This window comes from Drosophila pseudoobscura, chromosome 5, assembly GCF_009870125.1.
Source record: "Drosophila pseudoobscura strain MV-25-SWS-2005 chromosome 5, UCI_Dpse_MV25, whole genome shotgun sequence".
NCBI lineage: Eukaryota > Metazoa > Arthropoda > Insecta > Diptera > Drosophilidae > Drosophila > Drosophila pseudoobscura.
Window position 1 is genome coordinate 820520 of NC_046682.1, and position 25098 is coordinate 845617.

The 25098-nt window shown below is 36.7% G+C and overlaps 3 protein-coding genes and 1 long non-coding RNA gene across 6 annotated transcripts in view; 2 read left to right on the plus strand and 2 right to left on the minus strand.

Moving 5' to 3' along the window:
- pan (transcription factor pangolin) overlaps positions 1–19345 on the minus strand; it is a 55783-nt gene extending 36438 nt beyond the window's left edge. For 2 of the 3 annotated variants that reach the window (XM_033381426.1, XM_033381427.1), the window contains exons 1-3: positions 14528–14692; positions 14380–14425; positions 8225–8322 (exon numbers count right to left, since the gene is read on the minus strand). In XM_033381426.1, coding sequence (XP_033237317.1) covers positions 8225–8322; positions 14380–14425; positions 14528–14692 — 309 coding nt within the window. Of the gene's footprint in view, positions 1–8224; positions 8323–14379; positions 14426–14527; positions 14893–18632 lie in introns of those variants that run through there. The other variant, XM_001352326.4, reaches the window with a different exon arrangement.
- On the plus strand, positions 3533–4099 carry LOC117184364 (uncharacterized). The gene is made up of 2 exons (XR_004469676.1): positions 3533–3738; positions 3934–4099. It is a non-coding gene; the product is annotated as an uncharacterized lncRNA (long non-coding RNA).
- Positions 19346–21644: 2299 nt separating the features above from the next.
- Positions 21645–22825, plus strand: LOC6904014 (uncharacterized). Its single transcript, XM_002136468.3, has 2 exons — positions 21645–22463; positions 22530–22825. The coding sequence occupies exons 1-2, from the start codon at positions 22142–22144 to the stop codon at positions 22775–22777; spliced, it is 570 nt and encodes a 189-aa protein (XP_002136504.2). The 5' UTR covers positions 21645–22141; the 3' UTR covers positions 22778–22825.
- On the minus strand, positions 22821–23196 carry LOC117184360 (uncharacterized). Its single transcript, XM_033381397.1, has one exon. It carries the CDS (start codon positions 23175–23177, stop codon positions 22821–22823), a length of 357 nt encoding a protein of 118 aa, XP_033237288.1. The 5' UTR covers positions 23178–23196.
- Positions 23197–25098: the final 1902 nt, after the last annotated feature.

A 25098-nucleotide genomic window follows, 5' to 3' on the forward strand; every position in this document is an offset into this window, starting at 1 on the left:
TATATATATATATATGTACATACATATATATATATATATATATGTACATACATATATATATATATATACATATAGTCCATATTCTGCATATGCATAACCATATGCTTGCTAAATAAACACATACATATGTATGTATACATTTCTGAATGACTGTAAATCTGTATGTCAATGTCTCTGGACTTTTATATCTACTTACTAAAATATATGTACATAGTATGTTCGTATGTAAGATTTGTACGTATGTATATTTTCAATTTATCACTGATGTCGTCGTACTTGTTGTGGCTTGATGAATAAAACAGAAACAGAAAAAAACCAACACACAAACAGTAATAATAACAAGCGGCAATGGCTACAACGGCAACGAGTCAGCGAAACTGAAAATATGCCTTTGATGTAGCCGCCGCTAAACGAATATAAAACGCGCCGCCAACGCTGCTTTTCCGCTGCATACATATATGTACATATATACCGGTTGCTGCCGACACGACACCACCTCCGATACCACCCCTTTCGGCTTAGAAGATGTCTCCGGTTTGACGGTATGCGAGTATGTTCAGTTTTATTCAACCTCAGCTCATATTCACCAGATATGTATGTACATATACATACATATGTATGTACATATGTTCTGTATGTTAGGTTTTTTATACTTTTTAATACTGAATATTTCCGATTTTTGCAACTCAAATAATTTATAATTGTAGAATAATCTGCGAAAGGTAAGATAGTAAATAATATTCTAAAATCCTAGGTATCTCTGAATGAAGATTTTCAGCATAGTACTGTTTATTTTAGAAAAATGCTACCCTTGGGGTATTAAAAAAGTTGCGTGCTGTTTAAAAAGCATTACGGCATGTTCAAAATGTGCCTTGTTTATTCGTTGAAAGACGGGGACGACCCCTAGTGTGCACAACAAGATGAAAGGGCTCAGGGCGATCAATACATGGTAACGATATGTCAATACATACATACATATGTATGTGTGTCTTTCGACCGATCGTTCCTATGACTGTTCCGTGCATGACATTGAGATCATATTCTTAAAGTTGAAAATGATGTGAGGTATCCGTATAGTACAATATGAAAGCTTTACCGATTTTGCACAAAGATTATCAGGATGTTTTTAAGATGGTAAATATCGAAACTTGATGCCATTGTCTGAAATAAAAATCGTGAACTGATTTTGGGGTTGCATTCGGTTTCGTTTCGTAAAAACTCGCTAATGCTCGTCAATTTGGGGGGGTGTTTTTTTTTTATTGTACTTAGTTGTTTCAATCGACTGGGCTGGGCTTTTAGATTGCTTCCAACGTTCGAAACTGCCACGAGTGCTCGCAAGAATGGGACTTTATGTATGTATGTGCTTGACATCCGTGCGTGCGTAGGAGAGAACGAGAGAGAGACACAGAGAGAGAGAGAGAGAGAGAGAGAGAGAGAGAGAGCAAAGCAAAAAGAACCCATGGGTAGGTATGATGGAAAAGCATGGAAATCCGAGAAAGGACAACGCCGCGCTGACATTAGTCGACAGAGTCTACCGACAATGGGGGTGGAGCAAAAAAGTTGTGTGTGTGTGTGCGGTGGTGGTACTTTGAGAAAATATTTCCGTACAGGCAGGCCGTTGATTAAAGAAATTAAATTCTTAGAGACACGACAAATTCAAAAAGTAATAAGATTAAAAAATATATATGAATCACAACATTAAATACAATTCTTCTCATTATCATTATCAATAAATTTTCCAAGCCATCATTATTCTATATAAAATTCATCTTATGTATGTATATTAATTGCACAATATTAGTTGCAAAATGACGATAGTTTTTTTCTTGTAAATGAAAATTCTCAGCAATGGTTTTCACTCCACCTCTTAAAAGCCATTATAATCAATTAGTTGAAATGGTAACTATATAAATTCATTTCAGAATGGACGTACAAACAAGAATTCATAACGGCTCAAGTCTGAGCATCTTGGATTTTGTACGAGATCGCTTTAAATAAGTTCAACAGCTATTTCGGGAAACGCTCTACATATGTACATACATATGGAAATACACAAGTCGATCTTTGTAAGGATTTTGACGAAACGAAAATGAATACTTAGATATATATGTAGGTTTGAGTTTTAAACGGCTTTGTAAAGAATTTTTCTTCATTTTTCCATTTTTATATACATATAACTTACAAATAAGCACAACTTTGGCTTGTAGAGATGTTCTCTTGCGAAGGACAGTCTTTGCCTTTCATATACATATATGCCAAGTACTTAGCTTTAACTGCCTTAAAATCTCCTTCCGTTAAACGTCTTTGGACAGTGCGCTCACTGATAGGTCCTTGGCCGTAAAATTCCATTGATCTGCAGCAGATGGCAGCTTCAGCAAAATATATGTATTTGTTAAATTCCCGTAGAAGGATACGGCCTGGAGTAGGCGTTACGTTACTATGCTTTTAAAACTTGTTAATTAAACTTTTTGGAATGTCTGGTAACGAAACTCAAATCTGACGTTTGACCCATGGTTTAAAACACACGCTTTAATCAATTCTATTTTTTTTTACCTAAATAAAAATGTTGTTCGGTTTTAACGTGCGCAAAAGTGCAAACACATTCACACAAAGATTCCGTCAAATTATGCAAAAGGTAAACAATATACAATTTGACATGCATAGAGCTAAAAATTATTTCTTTCATTCATTTTCGCACCGTTATTTAACGATGCACAGCTGCATAAGCTGCATAGGCTAGGATCAATAGTCAGAAAAAGGTTTCGTCAAAATACTTATACCGACTAGTGTATGTTTTATATACATCTAATAGCTTACTGTATTGCTAATTATCTGATAAACTAAATGATCATAATTTGTAAATGCAACAAAATTTAACTTTATTTTCCGCTGTGATCAAAACCGACTTTTTTGATACATTTGACGCTTTGAAATTGCTACAAAAATTATTATTTTTGTCTAGGTTTAATTATTTGTATACCCGTAAATGAAAATGGGTGTGTGTAACGTCCAGAAGGAAGTGTGTCCGTCCGTCCGCCCGTCCCTATGAGCGCCTAGTGCTCAGAGACTATAAGAGCTAGCGCAACGACATTTTATATCCGGACTTCTGTGATATGTCACTGCTTCCGCCCCCACAAAAGGCGAAAATCTATGGCATCCACAAATTCAAAGATACAAGAAAACTGAAAACGCAGAATCGTAGAGGATGACCATATCTTCTAGAGTGTAAAATCTCAACCAGATCGTATAATTATTATAGCCAGAATCAAGAAATCTTTCTCGCTCTGTCTCTCTCTCTAACACACAGGTTTCATGGTCTTTTTTGCCAATTTCAAAATTTCGAAACACCCCCTTCCGCCCCCGCAAAGGACGAAAATCTGCGATATCCACAAATTTCAGAGTTAATTAAGGCTAGAGTAACCAAATTTGGTATCTGCACTCTTGTTAGATCTCACTATAAAACGTATATCTCAAAATTTCGCCCCACTACCTCTGAAAAAATCACAACGGGCCGAAACCGGCCTATGTGTGCTGGGCTCCGAGCGAGCTTGCCGGCCGTCTCTACCTACCTCTGAAAAAACAGTAAAAATAATACAGTAAAATACAAACTAAACCTAGGGAAAACAAATTATTTAAAAAGTTCTAGAAATCTAGAAAACCTGTGGAAGTTTCGGAGAATTGTAGCACAAATATATGTCTTTGTTAATTACAATGATTTTCATTCGGGATCTAAGATAGGTTTGTATAAGGATACACAACCAATTCTCTTGTCACTCTCCGCTTATAATTAGCAAAAAACTGAAATAAAATTCGAATTTTTCCGAACAAATAAAGAGCTTGAATGACAACCCTAAAAAACAGAGGAGGCAATGGAGCTTAGATCTTCTTGAGGATATGTATACAAGTATTCACTTCTTTCTCCCTTATTTACAGGAAAATTTCACTTCTGTGGTCATCCACGCACCTAATGGAAATAGTTCAAGTGCCAGCACCGCTTTAAAATTTTAATAATGTCAAAATAAAGCGATTATTTTGTAACTTTAATTTAACTATCATTTGATTTAAAACTCAAAATAAAATAAAATTATTATTCAAACTAGATGTTAAGTTTTTAGCTCGAGAAGGATAAATCAGAAATTCAATAAACATTCCAAGGCGGTGTATTTAAGGGGGTTTAGGACTCCCATCTTACTCTAGTAGACTACTATTAGTAGGTTTACTAATCCTTAGTTAACCGTAGAAAAATGCTTGGTGTGATATTTATGCACAACTTGATCAGGGGTGACATAGACAGCCCTGATCTGTTGAGCCGCATAAACTTCACGATTCCTATTAGACTGAGTAGAAATTTTATACCGTTGTTCCACTTTGTAGATCGAATTATTCCTTGCATGAACCGTTTAGGGTCTTATGCTCGGATTATAATTCCCTCTACCATATTATATCCAACACTAATTCTCTTCCTCTTATTAAATTACTAATCCTTACACACCTTTCTAGTAATTAGTAATTGTAGTGGTATTTGTATTTTGATTGCATGCTTAGTTTCTTAGTAAGTTTAGTCCTAATTTTCCTCGAATGTTAGTGTAATAGCTATCTTTGCATGTTCGCATTCGGATCGGCTACGCACCGTGCTTCAAGCGGCAGCGCCCGTCGGTCGGTTGGGCGGGAGGAGAGCTGCGTTTTGCCTGGGATCCGCGCGTAACAGCCTTCTGCTGGTTTCACACGGGCCACTTGACGGTGCAGTAACTGCATCGCCTCTTGAAAGATGTAGTCATTGCATGTTAACGTCTAAGAAAAGAAAAAACCACAGTACAAGAATTTTTTAAACAAACCGAAAATGCCTGCTGTGTGGCACCTAAAATTCAAAATCAGTTGTATTCGTTTTCAAAGCGAAAACATTTTCGTTGACGAAATGAAAAGTAAACGGTTTTTTATACGACGAAACGACCCCTAATTGCAAAAGGAAAAAATAGATGGTGCATGAACATAAACTTGACAACCTACATATATCAGGGTAATTTAACTTTTCTTTCTTTATAAATTTCTTTATAAATAATTTTATTTTACCCCCAACGTCAAATTTGGCTCGGAAAAAATTGGCCAGTGCAACAACAATTTTCGTTTTGGTGAAAACTGGAGAAACGAAAACGAAACGTGTTGGCTGAAAACGTAATCCGCAAAAGTAAATGAAGAACGGTGCCTGCCTGATTGTAATTGTTATGAATTACAGAAAAACAGCTTTGTGTATAAAAATATTCGGATATGTCTAAATAGACCCAGCTTTTATGGATATTGATATCAAAAGTGTTCTTCTCAGCCGAATGTATTGCAAAGTATATATACATATGTATGTACATTCTGCAAATAAAGAAATTTAGGTCCAGTTTTCAGGGGTTTAACGAAAGGTGAAGAAGATAATTTCTTCCTTTTATACGGACTATTTCTGAATAGCTTACCTTTCGGCCTAAGGCTCTTTAGGCTTTTTTCACTTCTGTCATGTTGTCTTTTTAGTTTAAGAGGTATATTTGCACTTAACCTTTCATTGTTATCATAGTCCAGAGTAAGTCGCAAGGCGTATAAAACGAGCCATATATATAAGCAGTAAGTATTGTGGGGTGACACCAGTGACCCAAGCAACAGTTAAACAAGAAGATGGGGCAGCCGCCACATGCCTGTAGTCTTAATAGTACATATGTATGTACATACATGTAAGTATATAACCCCGATGATGAGGCCAAGGACCTATGGTCAGATTTTTCTTTGCTGTTCACGGCCATTTCCTCTTTGTCGAAGACTACCAAGAGCAAATACGAAACCTGTGGGTGAGCACCGATAAATTGAATTTACGCCACTCACAGAGTCGATTTTGTTTGGGGTCAAATTCAATATATCCATTCCGTTTCCAATTCACAAGGTATTGTCAACAGTCAGTGCCAAATGAATGTGTTTGTAATTTCTGTAACCATGAAAACATGGTCAAATCAAATTATTTACGCCTCATATCTGACAAGAAGCAATAGTAGCACCTGTTAGTTTTTTAATGGAATTGGTATGGATAAGCAAAATGTTTATGTGTGTTGGGTAACGCATACTATCCTGATATAAGCCAGCAATAAATTAAATCCCTATTATTATTCGTCTTTTGCACTGCCCTCTATACCACATTAAAATCTACATTGTTATAAGTATATGCTCAGTAGCAGCAGCGGCGTGGACCATCTTTTTATACCCAAAACTCAAAATGAGTATTGGGGTATATTAGCTTTGTGGTGAAAATTTATGTGTGTAACGTCCAGAAGGAATGTTTTCCGACCCCATTAAGTATATATATTCTTGATCAGCATCAATAGCCGAGTCAATTGAGCCCTGTCTGCCTGTCCGTCCCTATAAGCGCCTCAAAGACTATAAGAGCTAGAGCAAGGACATTTTATTTCCGGACTTCTGTGATATGTCGCAGTTAAAAGTATCTTACAAAACTTTGCCCCGCCCACTTCCGCCCCATAAAGGGCGAATATCTGTGGCATCCACAATTTAAAAGATACGGGAAAACCAAAAACGAAGAATCGTAGAGAATGACAATATCTTCTAGACTGCAGAATCTGAACCAGATCGTATAGTTATTATAGCCAGAATGATGAAAGCAATTTAATTTTCTCTCGCTCTGTGTTATCAGGCCTACACAAGTTTATTTCAAGTGGTTCGTCGAGAATCTCGCTATCATTGTTGAAACCTTTCACATCTCAAAACCTTTCTTTATTGATCTCCGCTATACCAGCCACAATATACGACAGCAAACCATATATATTAAACTGAACAATCTTCGACTTACAATGAAAAAGCTCAGTAGGTCAACACATACGTATATTCAAAATAGTTTATAGCCCCAAAAGAACTCAAAATATGTACTAATTATTATGTAAATAATTATCAAGATTGAAATTGTATGCTTTTATCGGTCTGAAAATATGTAATTGGTCTACAAATTTGTTTCATTTGGAGTGACGCGATAATGTGAGAAACCTCCCTTTTAACCCTTTAAACTCAGTCGTTTAAGACTAATTGTAGCGTTTGGGAATTGCACCCTTTTACACACGACCACTCCTTTCACCCCATGTCTCTCTTTATAATATATACCTTTAAGTATACAATTTATTATAAAAGTAATTATCGAAAATAAATAGTATGTAATTTTATTCTGCAACATACTCAAATGGTATTTTTATGATGGATATATAACAGAAAATATACGAGTTGCTGCTGCGACCGCAACTCTACATTTATACCCGATACATAGTCAGTATGGCTAAATTGAGCGACAAAGAGTGCGTGCGGGAGAGACAGAAAACGTAACTAAACACTGAACGTGTCGGGCGCTGCGTAGCCACTGCAAACTGATTTGTCCCGTTTGGCTATAAAAGTGATCCAATATGATCCAGATTCTAGATCTGGTAATATTCTATGATTTTGCGTTTTAAGTTTTCTCGTATCTTCAATATTGTGGATGCCAAAGATTTTCGTCCTTTGTGGGGGCAGAAGGGGGTGGGCGAAATTTTGAAATAAACTTGTGCAGATCCGATAACACAGAGCGAAATTAAATTGCTTTCATCATTCTGGCTATAATAATTATACGATCTGGTTCAGATTCTGCAGTCTAGAAGATATTGTCATTCTCTACGATTCTTCGTTTTTGGTTTTCTCGTATCTTTTACATTTTGGATGCCACAGATTTTCGTCTTTTGTGGGTGTGTAAGGAGGCGGGGCGAAGTTTTGAAATATACTTGTAACAGTGATATATCACAGAAGTCTGGATACAAAATGACGTTACTCTAGTTCTGACTCTAGCTCATAGGGACGGACAGACAGACATGGCTCAATCGACTCGGCTATTGATGCTGATCAAGAATATATATGTATGTATACTTTATGGAGTCGCAAACGTTTCTTTCTGGACGTTACACATATCCACTTTCTCCACAAATATAATATAACCCTATACTTATTTTGAGTATCGGGTATAAAAATATGTAAATATGTTTTAGAGGTCTTCTAATAAGGATAAGACTTTAAATAGCATCTGACGTTTTCTTAAATACAAATGCATCCGATATTTCCTTACTTATACGTATAAACAAAAATAGCTCAACAAAAGTTTAAATTTTGGAGTACCATAGTAACCAGTTTAATGTTGGGATTCAATTACTTAAAAGTTGCTTATTCTTACCATCGTCACTGGTAATCCGCTGGGAGCACCGTTTCCATATGGATAAGGCGATACCAAGTATCCCATATTGAAGCTTGGTGTATGAGGTTCTAGTTTATCTGAAAAAAAGTAATAGAAATAGTATTATTATTATAATTATAATAATATAAATATTATTATTATTATTTTTATTATAATTATAATAATATAAATATACTTATTATTATTTTTATTATAATTTTAATAATAGTACGCCCACGTGCTTTTATTTTTGTTTCACAAGTTATTTATGTATCTCACTTGTTTAAATATATTTATAAGATACTACTTTGCAGCATTTTCTTGAAATATCTTCAGAAAAACAGATGAAAGTATCTCCGATTAATCTCCATGAATGGCAGTTCCAGTCAAATAATGAACGATATCAACCATTTATTAGTTTCCTTACTTGTTTTTATTTTGATTCATTCTTTTTTTCAGACACCTGCTCAAAATCATAATACATACATATGTGTGTACATACAATAGTTTAGGGTCGTCGCCCGATATTTTCCTTTTGGCTAAAATTAGTTGTCTAACCATGTCTGACCGATAAAGTTTCTATACGTAAATTCTTGATAAATCGCGTTCCATCGACGGTACTTTATTTGTGTGCTGGCCTTCTAAGTTTACTCATATTATATATAGTATATATATATATTACTATATACATATACAGTATACAGATGTACTGATCTCGTTTCAATTAGCATTTTGAAGTCGCAAAGAATGTACACACATACATAAATACTTATGTAACGTAACCAATAAATAGAATGTGACCCGAACACAAAACGCAAAAGACCCTAAATCAAAAGGCTAAGGAGAAGAACAGAAAAAGCTAAATGAGGAAACCACAGCAAAGCAGTCAAGAAGGTAGACAAGACAACGTCAGAAAAAGCGAAAATTTTGATCATCAGAAAAGAGGCCAGCCACTAACAATTCTTACGCTGCTAAGCAGCGCTGAACGAAGCTGCCGATTCCACGAAAACTCATTAATTTCCAAGGATACTTTGAGTCTGAGTTCAGGAACATATGTTACGTATTTATGATGTATGCATGAATATGGTAAATACACTATATATATATATATATATATATACAATAGTACATAGCACAGTAAAAAGCATTTCAATATATTGTAAATATTTATGTACTATATAACATAATACTCCATAAACTTGATTTACATGCTCGTATGTACGTATACACAATTTTATTAATGTACCAACATATATTCATGGGATCCTCTCAAAACTTGACTTGACGACGCCCCTGATACAGTCAGATTGTAACGCTCCTTGTCGTTAAACATTGTTCTGTGTTCTGTAGAATCAACATGCTTGCCATGCCGAAGAAAAGCTCGTTAACTGTTTTCTTATGGATTTAAAAAGTGTGGATGGCGAGGTAATGACAACGAATGAAGCTTGCCCTCGCACATCAGCATACATATGTATGTTCATTTATACATTTATACCTATGTATGTATGTACATAGTATTCCGATTTGCACTCGTACATATTTTACGAATGTTATCAAATCATGGATATTCTACTTACATTAATATGTTTGTATTTATGTACATATACATATATTTATGTATCCATATATAGATATATGATAGTACCGAGTTCCGGGCACACTGGAAATTATTTAGAATTTGCAACTATTTTAAATTAGCTTCATCTTTATACATACATATGTACATATGTTCCCACCATACATCCGCACGTGAACATGCCTGTACGTTTATGTTTATGTGTGTGTGTCTGTTGTACATACAATTATGTACAAACAGAAGACCAAAATAAAGCAAAATATATCAACACAGAAAACAAGAAGTGAAGTAGCGTGTCGGCGAACGATCACCTTGTTAGCACCATGGAACGGCACAGCACGGCGGATGCCAGCATTACAGTCAGCGCAGCCAGCCGGTTATTTATCCGACGCACCCCCTTACCATACCCTCTTCCTATTCCAACCTACAATCTCACTCTCTCTCTCTGTCTCTCTTGCCGCGTCTTAATGCTCTCTTCAGCTTCATCTTCGAAGCTCACTGCCGCTGCCCCACCGTTTGGCGACTCCACACATACATATACATAATAACACACACATGCCCATGCATAGCAGACTGTGTAAAAACAATACTTGGAAAACACACACATTTATATACATATGCTTCTCCATACCGTTGGCATAAGCAGGTATATATTTATATATGCCCATTTATACTAGTACGATATACACATATATGTACGTATACATTGGTTGAAGGATGGACTCAACTTAAAAGTGAGAAAGTGTTTCTTTATCTCGAGTAATCCATGGACTAATTGTGGAATTTAAATTGGTAGATGCATCATTTTTGCGCTAATACATACATACATACATCATATTTTTAGCTGTAGACAATTATAATTAATCAAGTACAGCAACAAATAAAGTGTTCAAGTGTTCCTGAGTCAAGCGATCAACGCAGTCGGGTGAAATAAAAAACCACCCTGCAAAGAGTATGTTATTATGTATTATTTTATATTATATTATATTAAAAACGCATAAAACGAAGCATCTTAAAATCCATACATACATACATATGTTTGTATATGTATACATACATAAATATTCTTGATGCTCATCACATAATGAGCCATGTCAGTTTATGTTTTTCAAATGAAAACCTTGGTTTATCTAAACAGGGTAAACGCAGGCAGATCTGATCACTATATCAATTATGATGTAGCAGCCATAAGCTCGATCGATCGAAAAACCAGACTTTGAAGCCCAAATTTAGGTTCCTGGCTGAAACGTTAATTTTATATACCCGGCACTCGGCCGCGCCGCAAAGCATTGCTTCGCACAACCATTACTTCTTACTCCGCCCACACTCTCCTTGCCCCCTCTGCTGTCCGAATCTCACCCATTATTTGAGCGGCAAACTTATTGGTTGCATCCCATACCTACCGAAAGTGGATGCGTGTACTACCCAAATGAAAGCGTTTCGAACCCCATAATGTATATATGTACATATATTCTGATCGGCATCAATAGCCGAGTCGATATAGCCATGTCTGACTTCCCGTCCGTCCGTCTCACAGTGGGTAAAATGGCCAATCTAGCAGGAGAAAACCTCATTTGTGAAGGAAATAAATTCTTACAAGAAATTTCCGATTTTTTTTTATTTATCATTCAGAAACCCGAACAGTTATCGGCTATCAAACATAACATATGGTGCACAAGCTGCACCTGTGAGGATTATTGCACGTGCTCTTTCAGCAACACAGATTTCGAAGTGAAAGGCATATTTTTGAAAGAAAACGTTTTTTCTGTATTATCTGTATATACATATGAATGTATTAGTGTTGTGTTTCTCATGAGAGAGTGAACAAAAAGGATTGGTTCACTTAAGTGAGCAACTGAACATTTTCCTTCCAAACTGTTATTTTTTGCTCACTTGTTCTATTTTGTTCACTAGTTAATTTTTGCTCATTTCTACTCACTTTTTGCGCAATTCTGCTCCTCAAAGGGCATTTTGCGTTCTGGCAGTTGTTGCTCACATTTGCGTTTACTTCACACTATTTGTATTACCGGCAAAGCTGTTTACTCTTTTAAAAATTCAGAATGTCGCTAATTCGAAAGTATAGTGAAATTTGGAATCATTTCGAGGAAGTTGGACGCCAAGAAGCCAAGTGCAAATTTGTTTTGATTTTCAATTTTTTTTAGCTGTAAATGTATTTTATTTGTATCAAAAACTGTGGTGGTTAGGGATTATGAACAGTGAACAGCTGAGTGGGCAATCTAAGTAAGAAAGTAAGCAATATGAGTTAGTTGACTCACATACTAAAAAGAACAAGTGAACATGTTCACCAAAATTAGCAATGTTTACCCAACACTAGTATGTATCTGTATGTATTTTTATACCCGATACTCAAAATGAGTATTGGGGTATATTAGATTTGTGGTAAAAGTGGATGTGTGTAACGTCCAGAAGGAATCTTTTCCGACCCCATAAAGTATATACAGTGGTGCTCATACACTTAAGCCACAAGAAATACAAAAAAGAATTTAAGCGAAAATCAAGAAAAGTTTTTATTTTACAGCTCCCATTTTTTGTCTCAAATTAGTTCTATATGTCAGTGTTTTAATACAACAATAACCAAGTTATGAAAATATATAGTCAGCGAAATAATTAAAAAATCTGAAACCATCTCGAAAATGTCCTGCTCATATACTTAAGCCACCTGGAAAAAAATGATTAAAAAAGATACATTTTTCTCAGTATTCCTAGTATTTTTAATAAAATTACTTTAATATTGAGTAGGATGATCTTTCTGCTTAAGAAAAGTGGAGCAACGCTTTGGTATTGAATCTACAGGACGTGCGCACTGTTGAGGGGTGATTTTCTTCCATTCTTCCTGTAAAATTCGGCACAAATCCTTTTAATTGCTGTTTTTTTGGGCAACGACTTGGTTACAATTCCCCACAAGTTCTCTATATGGTTCATGTCGGGACTCTGCGGAGGCCATTACAAAACATTGATTCCCTCTTGGTTAAGCCACGATGACTATCCTGCAGCAATGTATCGGGTCGTTGTCCTGTTAAAATATCCAGGCAAGTGGCAAATTATCGGCATGTTCTCCAGATAAATTGTTACTCAGAATGTCTCTCTACATTTCGGCATTCATAATGCCTTGAATCTTCACCAGGGGACCTAAATTTAATTTTAAAGTAAATTTAAGGACCAAGAATACCAAAAAAATATATGGTGGTGAAAAATAAACAAATATAAAAAGTTTAATTTTGCAACATCAATGGGGATACTTGTCTGCACAGTAAAAATAATTATTTTTAATATATTTTTTTTCTATTACTTGACGGTGTATTCATTTAAAAAATACGCAAAAAAATATTTGTATTTTTAAAAAGATTTATGTTCTATTCAATACCTTAGCAGCTAGACGTTTTCTCCAGCTATATTGGTGATTTCACCCCCTGTGCGTCTGTCCTTCTACATGAGACCTAGGTCACAGAGACTTTTAGAGCTAGAACAACCAAATTTTGTATTCAGACTGTTGTGATATCACACTGCTACAAGTTGTGTATTTTCAAATTTCGCCTCTTTGGCATCTTTGGCATCCACGATTTTGAAGAATGACCATATCTAGCAGGTTGCCGAATCAGGATTAAATCGGATCATTATTATAGAACACAAATGAACAAATGAAATTTCAGTGGTTATGCTAACCCGAGCCCTGCGCTTACTCATTCTCAAGATAAAACGGATGGTATTGGTGTCAAAATAGAAAAAAGGGACAGAACAAGGATGTAAAGAAAAATGGAAACCGGTAAAATCGTATATATAAAAATGTCCCAAACAATTCGAACCTTGCTTCCTTTTTTGCGAACTTCAATTCCAAACGACATATAAAGTACATATACATAAATCATACATATATACTGACTCAGTACCGAGTTTAAAGCAGAGCCTCAGACCTTGCCTATAGAACTAGCGGTTTAAAGAGAGAACAATAGTGAGAGAGAGAGAGCGAGAGAGAGAGAGAGAGCAATAGTGAGAGAGAGAGAGAGAGAGAGAGAGAGAGAGAGACACAATGTGATTGGATTAGGGACAATTCGTTTCTCATGCTGGCTATAATATTATTATATAATATGATCAAACACGGATCTTCAAAATGGGATTTGACTTTAAAAAAATGTAAAAAAAACTTGATCTAGTGAGATGAATTACTATACAATGCCATAGCAAACTCCTAAATAACTTAAAAAGTTTCTGAGAATCAGGAAAAGAATTTCAATGTAAAGACAGTGAATCGAATTTCCATCTGCAATCTTTAGCCTAACGGAATTAAACATACATACGACACTGATCGCAAAAGATCATGGTCAAAGGAGCTCAAACAGGAAAACATGATTAACAAGAAACTACCTAAATTGGCCAATAGGAAAGACTTTTTATCAATATTGAAAAACCGGTATGTACTATCTTTGCACTTTGTTTTATCCATTTTTGTTTGCAAATATTATGCGCAAGCAGCGGCAAGTATAGCTATACTAGCTATACTTAAAAATATATGTTCAAATAATTCAAATAATGTATATGGAATTCTACAATATATACTTACTAAAAACAGGGCTGTGGTCCGGCCTGACTGTTTTGTTGCCCTTTTCCTAAGTAGAAAAATAAATAAATAGAAAAATTATTATGTTGTGAATGAATGAATTTTAATATATGTAGATTGACGAATAGTATGTATAGAAGCTGCGACTTACCTCACTTTCGGTTAAATCTATTAAGCTGGACTTCTCTTCAACTAACAGATTTTCAGATGATATTTTCTCATCTTCGCGGTCTCCTTCGTCCTTAAATATCTTCACTTCGTCGGTACTGCATAAATCATCGCCAGATGACCCATGCCGGGTGTGTGTATGCGGCATGTTTTACTCCTTTCCAGCTTTCAAGCTTTCCGGCGTTTGAGTGGAGATATCCTAAATAATGCCAGTTACACCCGCGGCGCATACGCGAATGAGTATCGTCGTCACTTTAATGTACCGCATATGGTTGCTCTTGAAGTATGATTTATCCATGCTTTTGATGGAATGTGATATCCGAAATGTGTTCAATAAACCAAAGAGACCTATAAGAGTTTAATTTGAAATCATAGTTTAGTTTAATTACTTAATAGTAAAGGAACAAATTAACGTGAAGTCAAACTTTAATTAAGTGTTTACAATACGTTGAAAAAACAGTACAATTAATAGTACAACCATATATAAATATGTACATATATACAAGCATGTATGTACATATGTATGAATGTATATGTACTTAAAACTATGATAACGCTCGACTGTTGGATAGATAATCTTTTTCTAAAATACAGCATACGACTCTGCCAGGTCGCAGTGGCAGGCAGAAAGGCTGGCTCGAAAGGTTAAATGCGGTTTATATATATATATACATATCCTAGTCTATATTCATTTTGAGCGCCTGAAAAACTATAAGCTCAGAGATTGGGAGTAATAAGTAAACTCAAAATATTAAGTATTGCTAGAGACGGAACGAGGGGGAACGTTGTGAGTTGCTGCGGACACCGAAACTCTACATTTATACCCGATACTTAGTCAGTATGGCTCTCCTCCGGCAGACGCCGCGAATATTAAACGACACGACAAAGAGTGCGTGGGAGAGAGACAGAAAATCAGCCTGAGCGTGACGTCGGGCGCTGCGTAGCCACTGTGATTGTGCGTTTTTAGTTTTCTCGTATCTACAATATTGTGGATGTAAAAGATTTTCGTCCTTTTTGGGGGCGGAAGGGGGTGGGGCGAAATTTTGAGGTATACGTTTTATAGTGAGATCTAACAGGAGTGCGGATAACAAATTTGGTTACTCTAGCGTTAATAGTCTCTGAGATTTGTGGATGCCCCAGATTTTCGTCCTTTGCGGAGGCGGAAAGGGATGTGTCGAAATTTTGACACAAAACGGTCAAGGTCCGATATCACAGGAGTGTGGATACCAAATTTAGTTGCTCTGGCTCTTATAGGTTCTGAGATCCTTGAACTCATATTTTGCAATTGGCAAAACCGAACAAACCTGTGTGTTAGAGAGAGACAGAGCAAGAAAGAATGAAATTGTTTCCTTGATTCTGGCTAGAATAATTACACGATCTGGTTCAGATTTTGCTCTGTGGAAGACATAGTAATCCTCTACGATTCTTTGAATTTGTGGATGCCACAGATTTTTGCCCTTTGTGGGGGCGGAAGTGGGCGGGGAAAAGTTTTGAAATATACTTAGAGCAGTGACATATCACAGAAGCTCTAGCTCTTATAGTCTTTGAACACTAGGCGCTGATAGGGACGGACAGACAGACAGGGCTCAATCGACTCGGTTATTGATGCTGATCAAGAATATATATATTTTATGGGGTCGGAAACGATTCCTTCGAACGTTACACACATCCATTTTCACCACAAATCTAATATACCCCAATACTCATTTTGAGTATCGGGTATAAAGAGATACAGCGTGTTCTGCTGTCGAGACCTGGCGTTTAGTGATATTACCCATTTAATCTTATCTCGTAGGCCACCACCACCTCTACCACCACCCTAGAAATTAAAGTGAAAAAATAATGCACTGAGAAGATTACTCTACCTACATATATTTAACAAGAATAGAAGGCTAGCTGCGTGGCCCTTGTCGATTGATCAACAGATCTTTTGTCAGCTAATTGATATACATAGCCATCCAATGGCATCTACTTATATATATGTATGTATAGTATATGTAATATTGTGGTCCGAAAGACTTTTATACTATCCTCCGCATGGGTAAATAAAAGCATAAACAATCAGCTATGGATATACAGTTGCAATTTGAAGATAGCTCGTACATATGTATCTAAATGTGTTTAAAAACAGTATGTAGCGTCAATAAATATAAACCACAAAAAAATTTACAGACAAATTCTGTGGCTCTTCTGGCTCTTAAAGTCTCTGATATATTATTGCTTTCGCAAATGATGATTATCTATTGTAAAAAGATATTCATATTTTATTGGGGCAAAAAATACTTCTTCAGGCCTGGCCTTGTTCTCTTTGAATGGATATTAAATATTACTCTATTTTCATCGTATTTTATTATTTATTACATGAAGGAATCCAAATTTTTTGCGATTGAACATAAATCATTTCACATATAATTTCACAATTGTTACGTCTTTACATGGTTCACGTGGGGTCCCCAGCACCAAGCAGCAAACCAACCATTTCTCAGAAAATTTATTTTGAATGTTGTTTAAGAGAATTGTAACAGCGACCCGACCTCGACAATTCTCTTTCAGTCCTATTTCAGATAAAATACAGAGCTGAGCAAACAGGGAAAGAAAAAAGGCATTGACAATGTTTGGTGCTATCGTATCTGTTGTTTGGTTGTTGGATTGTTCAACTGCTACCTGCCCTGGCCTGGCAGATCACAGATCACTACGTAGCGATTCCCAGCGATTGTGCATAGGTACTCGCAGCAGGGAATACTAACTACGTATTAGTTCAAGGTAAAACCCTAACCGGCGTCGACCGTCGAAGACAGGGGCAGTAACAACAACAGCGCACGACGCATGCATCGGATCGGCGGTAAGACTAATGACACAACGAGTTTCTATTTAGAGACAAGATTGTGGATACCTGGGATATCAACAGGTAGAGAAGAAACGCACAACGGAACGGACCAAACCGAAGCGAACCAAAGTGAACCTAAACAAAAATATGCTGATACAGAATACAGAAAATCGTATTTTCAGCAAATAAATAAACAAACCCTAACAGAGGTGAGCGTTTCACATGCATCTGTACAGCGGCGGCGAAAAAAATAGCACTGTTTTTTTGTATTCTTTATTGTTTCAGTATCCAACATTTTTTGCACTTTGCTGTAATAGAAAATAGGTTTACATGTTTCCTCCCTCAGAGAAGTGTTCTCTTTGTCTCACAATGCTAACGGATCTTATGAAAAAAGCAACAAAAATAACACTTCAACACAACTTGTATTCGTGAGATCAAGAAGATTAAACTTTTGACTGCACGTCATGGGCATAGCGAATTGCTAAATAACAGTTGATTTTACCTAAAGGAAAAAGTGTACACATTAATCCTGTGGTCCGACGAAAACCAAATTATTTATTTTTTTTTTTGTTGAAAACGGTGACTGTTTTATTGAAGACGACTTCTGTATATCTTTTCTATCGGGATCGAATGATATTGAAATATACAGAATGGCAAGTTGCTGAACCTGCTGAACCGTTTTCGTTAATGTGTATGTACATACATATGTATATCGTACAGGTTTCCAACCACACGGGAAAATAAGTTTATATAGATATATATACACCATATTAAATTATACACCTATATATAATATTGTTATATTCCATTATAAAAACAATATAATATAAATGTATACAATTATATATTAAATATACACCATATTAAAAGTAGTTTATCACTAATTAATAATTAAATTATTTGATTAATTTTAATGGGGACCAGCTGAATAGCAGCATGAATTTGCAGTAAAAAAGTGATGAAAATTTATGATGTCTTATAAACGTTCATAAAAAACATTGTTTAAACAAAAATCATCATTACAGAAACCATGGTGCTATTTTTTCTGCCGCAGCTGTACATAACATGAACATGCACATATCTACATACTTCCGAGCACGTATGCTGTACCTGTCAGTGTGTGGGTGTTCGAGAGGAAGATACATACATGCACACATATACGTACATATGTTCAGACAGAAATATTAGGTATAAATACTATGTACTTTATTTCAGCACTTCACTACTGATTTACAAAACTTAAATATGCATATTCACTTACTTATGAATCTTAGAATCCGAATCCGATCGTATTAAATAGTACTTGCGAACTGTTTTTTGTCTCGGCTGAACAATTGTTTTTGTACCGCATGCTTCGCGTTAGATACGCATTATTGAGTAAAAACTAACTTTTAAAACACACGCAAAAGCGCTAAAAATGCGTTTGTAATCGAAATCGCAAACATACAACACCATGTGCATATGAATTTATGTATTTTTGTACATATATTTGTTTTTAAAACACTTAAACACACGCACATACACTTCTTGTGTCGATCGCACACACACACACAAGCACACCCCACCAATCACTTAGTATATGCACATATGTTTCCACGAGCCACTACACACACACGAACATGTATCTTTCGTTGAGGATTTACATACATGCACCCATTCGAACATGTATGTGGTTATGATTTCATCAAAGCACAAATCGACGCAGCCGACCGCACCACAAGATCCACTTTATTTTGTACTAAATACAGGATTGTTTTTATATTGTACAAAACAGATATCCACCGCATAGCGATCCCCTATATTTTATTAACCAATCGTTTTATAATTTATACAATTTTGAAACGTCCATCAACGGAATTTTCCGAATGTGTTTTCCGCGAGTTGATTTTCAGGAAATATGCGACCGTTATTTCTGTGTTTCCTTGTCCGCGGCCGGAAAATTTGTGAGCAGCGTGACCGCGGATATTCCGATAAAATATACCGTCAGACCCTCAGAAATATACCGAAACATACCGCCTCATTTTCAAAATATACCGTAAATATACTGATGAATTCAAGTTCTATTTTACATATTCCTCGTTTTTGATATTCCGTCGAATATTACCAGCTATATAGAACATTTAGCCGTGCCTGCATAATTTTAACGCATTGATGAAAACATTTTCTACACAATTGGTTAGTTTTTAGTCCTTGCTTTTATTGTATTTTGACTAAAACAAGGTTTAAACAAAATAGTTCAACAAAAAAAACAGTCGCAATGTTGCTGGTATTTGAAGACATGATGTGTGTATAGGCCTTTGTACAACCTATTTCGTTAATTTTATATGAAGATCAAACGTAATTTATTAAGACCTTTTCTCAAATTGATATTCTTTAGACATATTCAAGTACATTATTAGTATCTTGTATATATTTATGTCGATCCTGATACCTACTTTTCTCAATTCTATAACATCCATTTCCCCAGGGTATGGTGTGCATGGAATTAGCAACATTTGTGTATGGAATGGGAGTCATTTGTTGTGAACCGGGTATTGCCAAACCGAATATTACAAGCTATATAGATAGAGTTTTTAGCTTTGTCCACTTAGCTTTATCCCATAGATGAATAAATTTTCTACATTTTTAACAACTTTAAATTGCTTGCAAGTATTGTATTTTGACTAAAAAACGGTTTACAAGTTAATGTTGCCCGCAATTGTATGGATTGAGCAATGGTCTCTGTAAGAGCACAATGTAATAGCCTTAAAACAGAGACTACATTTTTTTGCCTGGGATAAAAAATCTACATATAATTCTATAATATCCTTTCCAACATGTTTTGCATTTATTTTTTGACGATTTTCATTGGCCGAAAGCAAAAATCGCGTCGTTCCGTTTTTACCGGTTCGTAGTTTGGCGGCATATTTAAAAAAAACTGTGTTTATATGGATGTATTATATAAGGTAAACATCAAATCCATATTTAAACTAACTTATCAGTACCAATATGAATAGCAGTTAAAGTGACCAACAATTGTCCCCAATAATTGGGCATATTCACCCTAAGTCGATATCCAAGTACAGTAATTTAGGTACATAATTATACCCGATACTCAAAATGAGTATTGGGGTATATTAGATTTGTGGTGAAAGTGGATGTGTGTAACGTCCAGAAGGAATCGTTTCCGACCCCATAAAGTATATATATTCTTGATCAGCATCAATAGCCGAGTCGATTGAGCCATGTCTGTCTGTCCGTCTGTCCGTCCGTCCGTCTGTCCGTCCCCTTCAGCGCCTAATGCTCAAAGTCTATAAGAGCTAGAGCAACGATGTTTTGGATCCAGACTTCTGTGATATGTCACTGCTCCAAAAATATTTCAAAACTTTGCCCCGCCCACTTCCGCCCCCACAAAGGGCGAAAATCTGTGGCATCCACAATTTCGACGATACGAGAAAACTAAAAACGCAGAATCGTACAAGATAACTATATCTTCTAGAGTGCAAAATCTGAACCAGATCGTATAATTATTACAGCCAGAATCACGAAAACAATTTCACTCTTTCTCGCTCTGTCTCACTCTAACACACAGGTTTCATGGTCGGTTTTGCCAATTGCAAAATATGAGTTCAAGGATCTCAGAACCTATAAAAGCCAGAGCAACCAAATTTGGTATCCACACTCCTGTGATATCGGACCTTGACCGTTTCATGTCCAAATTTCGCCACACCCCCTTCCGCCCCCGCAAAGGACGAAAATCTGAGGCAACCACAAATCTCAGAGACTATTAAGGCTAGAGTAACCAAATTTGGTACACATACTCCTTTAAGATGTCACTATAAAACGTGCATCTCAGAATTTCGCCCCACCCCCATCCGCCCCCACAAAGGACGAAAATCTGTTGCATCCACAATATTGCAAATTTGAGAAAACTAAAAACGCAGAATCATAGATAATGACCATATCTATTAGATTGCTGAATCAGGATCAGATCAGATCATTTTTATAGCCAAAAGGAACAAATCAATTTGCAGTGGCTACGCAGCGCCCGACGTCAGGCTCAGACAGATTTTCTGTCTCTCTCGCACGCACTCTTTGTCGTGTCGTTTAATATTAGCGGCGTCTGCCGGAGGAGAGCCATACTGTCTTAGTATCGGGTATAACCGTAGAGTTGCGGTGTCCGCAGCAACTCACAACGTTCCCCCTCGTTTTAAATTATGGAATGAGTCTCATTGTTGTCAACCGGGTAAAAGAGGTCCTTATATGCTATTCACACTGACGACCATCCACCATCCATCCATTTCGGGATGGTCCGTAAGGTTTTGCCGTGTATTTGGTCGAAAAATCCGGTCACACTAAAAAACAACACTCCGACGGGCAAAAAATTATTATCCCAATATCAGTTGAATTTACTAACAAAAACAATATCGAGACTGCGCGACTTCCACGATGCTGAGGACCAGAAACTGCACAAGCTGCTGGCCATCAAAGTGGAATCAGTACTGGAGATTAAGAAGGAGCTGGATACATTTGTGGAAACTGTTAACGAGTTGGACTTTGGAACGGGCATAGAAAAGTAGCGTACTTCAAAGGCCAATATGAACAGAGTTGTTGTAGTTTTTGGACTCCATTGCGCAGCCGTTCAGGCGAGGCAGAGTCTGGGAAGTCAGTGGCCAGACTGGCGTGGGAAAGACCCAACTAACCTTGGTTCTTAATTTTGTATGTAAACACAAACGGCAAGTGCTTTTCGTCGATACCAAGCAAGACTTCTCCACCAAAAGGATACAAGACATGCTGCTGGAGCGTAATGTGGATCAGGAAACAAGCGAGAAAGCAATGGCGGACATTCAGGTGGTAGAGGTCCTTACATCAGAGGAGCTCATTGAAGTACTTAAAGCCTTCGAACAGCAAATGACTGACGGTGTCCAGGCTGCACTAAAAACAAAAGTCGTTGTGGTCGACTCCCTGGCCGCTTGCTTTGTGGACCACCGAGGCATGGAAATGCGAAGAACGAGGGATTCCCTCCTGACAGAGGTTGCATGCAGAGTGAGGAAGTTAGCTGCGAGGGGCGTGGCTTTTGTCATCGGCAACATATCGTTCTCTCAGGATTCAGGTAAATTTTGGTTTAGAGGACGATTTATTTACATAACTCTATATACTACGCTTGTTCTACTATAAGATAACTGTGACAATGACGGCTTAAAGGATGGCAACAGTGAGTCTACGCGGCAGCCGAATAAACCAATGCTAGGCTCCTATTGGAGTTCAGTGTGTACGCTGAGATTGTCGCTGGAGCTACCGGAGAGTACAAACTGCGGCGACAGCTGCGAAGACGACGGCCTCCGAATGGTAAATGTAATGACGAATACCTATGGTCCTGCGGGAAAAAATTGCTTGCTACAGATCACAGATGCAGGACTGGTTTAACAGCGGCCAGACGGGTGTTGCTTCTGGTACGACTTCATTACCTTCATTTGCCTGGCTCCAAGCCATTACCCAGGCAGGGATTTTTGCGCGTGTTGGTATTTCCAGTATCTTTCACCACCTGGACTGCTAAGACTGGCTCAAAACTATTTTTGGGAGGAGTCTCTTCCGTCATCGCCAAATCAGAGTCATGGGCGTATTGGCAGCTTGTTCCAAAACGACATCGTCCTTTCCTGAAGTTCCAGCAGATCTTGCGTCCATTCTTTAGCTGCACATGTGTGTCGTTGTTGACCATTGCCGTGCCGCTCCAGGGATTGGAGAACACCTCGCCCGTCTTCTTGCCGCCTGCTTGGCCCAGCCCAGTGCTGTACGAGGTTTTTGTTGTTTTTCTTCCCATGTACATATGTCATCGAATCTGCTTACCCATTTACCTCTTCGCTTTCGGATTCTTTGCTGCTATCCTCGTCGGATTCAGTCGCTAAGTAAATAAAGTCAAATCAGAAAAAGGTAAGCGGGAAAGAAATGCAACGCATGTACGTTTGTATAAAATGGTACGTTATTTGAACACTTACTGCTTGTCAACCGGTGTTATGGACATTTGTGTACCCTATTTCGATATTTCTTTTAAAAAAACTTGCGTATAGTTTTGTATACCTCATGTATACCGTTTAAAATTAAATTGACTTTATATAAAGAAATACAGTAAATATACCTTCAACTTAACTTTAACCATGGTTTATAACTTACTAAGTATACAATAGAATACCCTTAAAAAGAGAAACGAGTACATATGAGAGTTTTTTTCATTCATTGTACATTCAAGAAAAATTAATAATAAATAAAGAATATATGAATACATACATATGTACTTAAATGACTTCTTGTTTGGGACGGGTGAAGGCTCTGGCTTGGGTATGGGAAGGGTTCTCTATGGAAATAGAACGCCAACGCTGATCAGGTTGTAAATAACGGTTAACAGCTTGATGGTCAGAGAGAGGGGACGCGGTTTCTTCGCATCGCAACAGATTTCGTGGCTCGACTGCTTGTAGGTGAGAGGGGAGGGGGGACGCGGGTTTCGTTGGGATCGCAACTGTAGACTCTGTGGATCGAATTTTACTGTAAAAGCGAAGAAGGTGAAAGCACGGAATAGCCGAGGAACAGCGGTTGTTTTTGGGAGTGCCCTGTGATTACTGTTATTCGAAGCCACTGTAGGCAGAAGCACATGGCACTTTTGCTCTTACAACAGTAGCATAAACAAACAAGTATCATTCCAATTGCTCAATTTCTTTATTCCGTCGAATATTACCAGCTATATAGAACATTTAGCTATGCCCACATAATTGTATCCGATTAATTAACCTATTCTTAACTTGACTGGCTTATTTCAAAACCCTTGCTCAAACAAAAAACAAGTAGCGAAATAGGTCAATCAAAAAAAACGAAAAAGGAAATTCGTTCCTATTGCTAAATTTTGATATTCCATTGAATAATGCTGGCACACTAAATCTCTCAGCAATGCCCACATAGTTTTATCCCATTAATGAATAAATTTTCTACAAGATTGGATAGTTTTTAATCCTTGCTTTTATTGTATTTATTGTAAAAAAAGGTTTAAACGAAAAAGTTCAACAAAAAAAGAGTCGTTATATTGCGTGTAAGCCGTAGTATATCCCTTGTATACCCTATTTTGTTATTTTTATATGAAAGTATAATATTGATATGAAGATAAAACATAACTAATAAGACCTTTTCTCAAATTGACATTTTTTAGACATATTCATGTATATGATAAGTGTTTTGTATATATATCTCGATCCTGATACCTATTCTTGGTCCCTACAAAAAGACAATAAGCTTTAAAATATCGTTGAAATATTGAAAATAATATTAAAATAAATATATTTTCAATAGAAAATAAATTGTTTTTGCCTGGGATGACAAACATATTCACAATTCTATAACATCCATTTCCCCCAGGGTATGTGTGCATGAAATTAGCAACATGTTTGTGTATGGAATGGGACTCATTGTTGTCAATCGGGTAAAAGAGGTCCTTACCCGATTCAAGTTCGGTTATCGATACTATCGACTGGTTACGAGCGGTGCGCGCCAAATCTAACTTTTTTGAATGTGAGCGACAAGGACTTAGATGTTGTCAACCGGGCCATTACCGATTCAACAAATACGACGATTCCCTCAATTTTGATCTTCCGTCGAATATCAGCTATATGGAAGATTTAGCCATGCCCACATAATTTTATCCAATTAATAAACATATTTTTTACTTGACTGGTTTATTTTAAATACTTGCTTTTATTTTATTT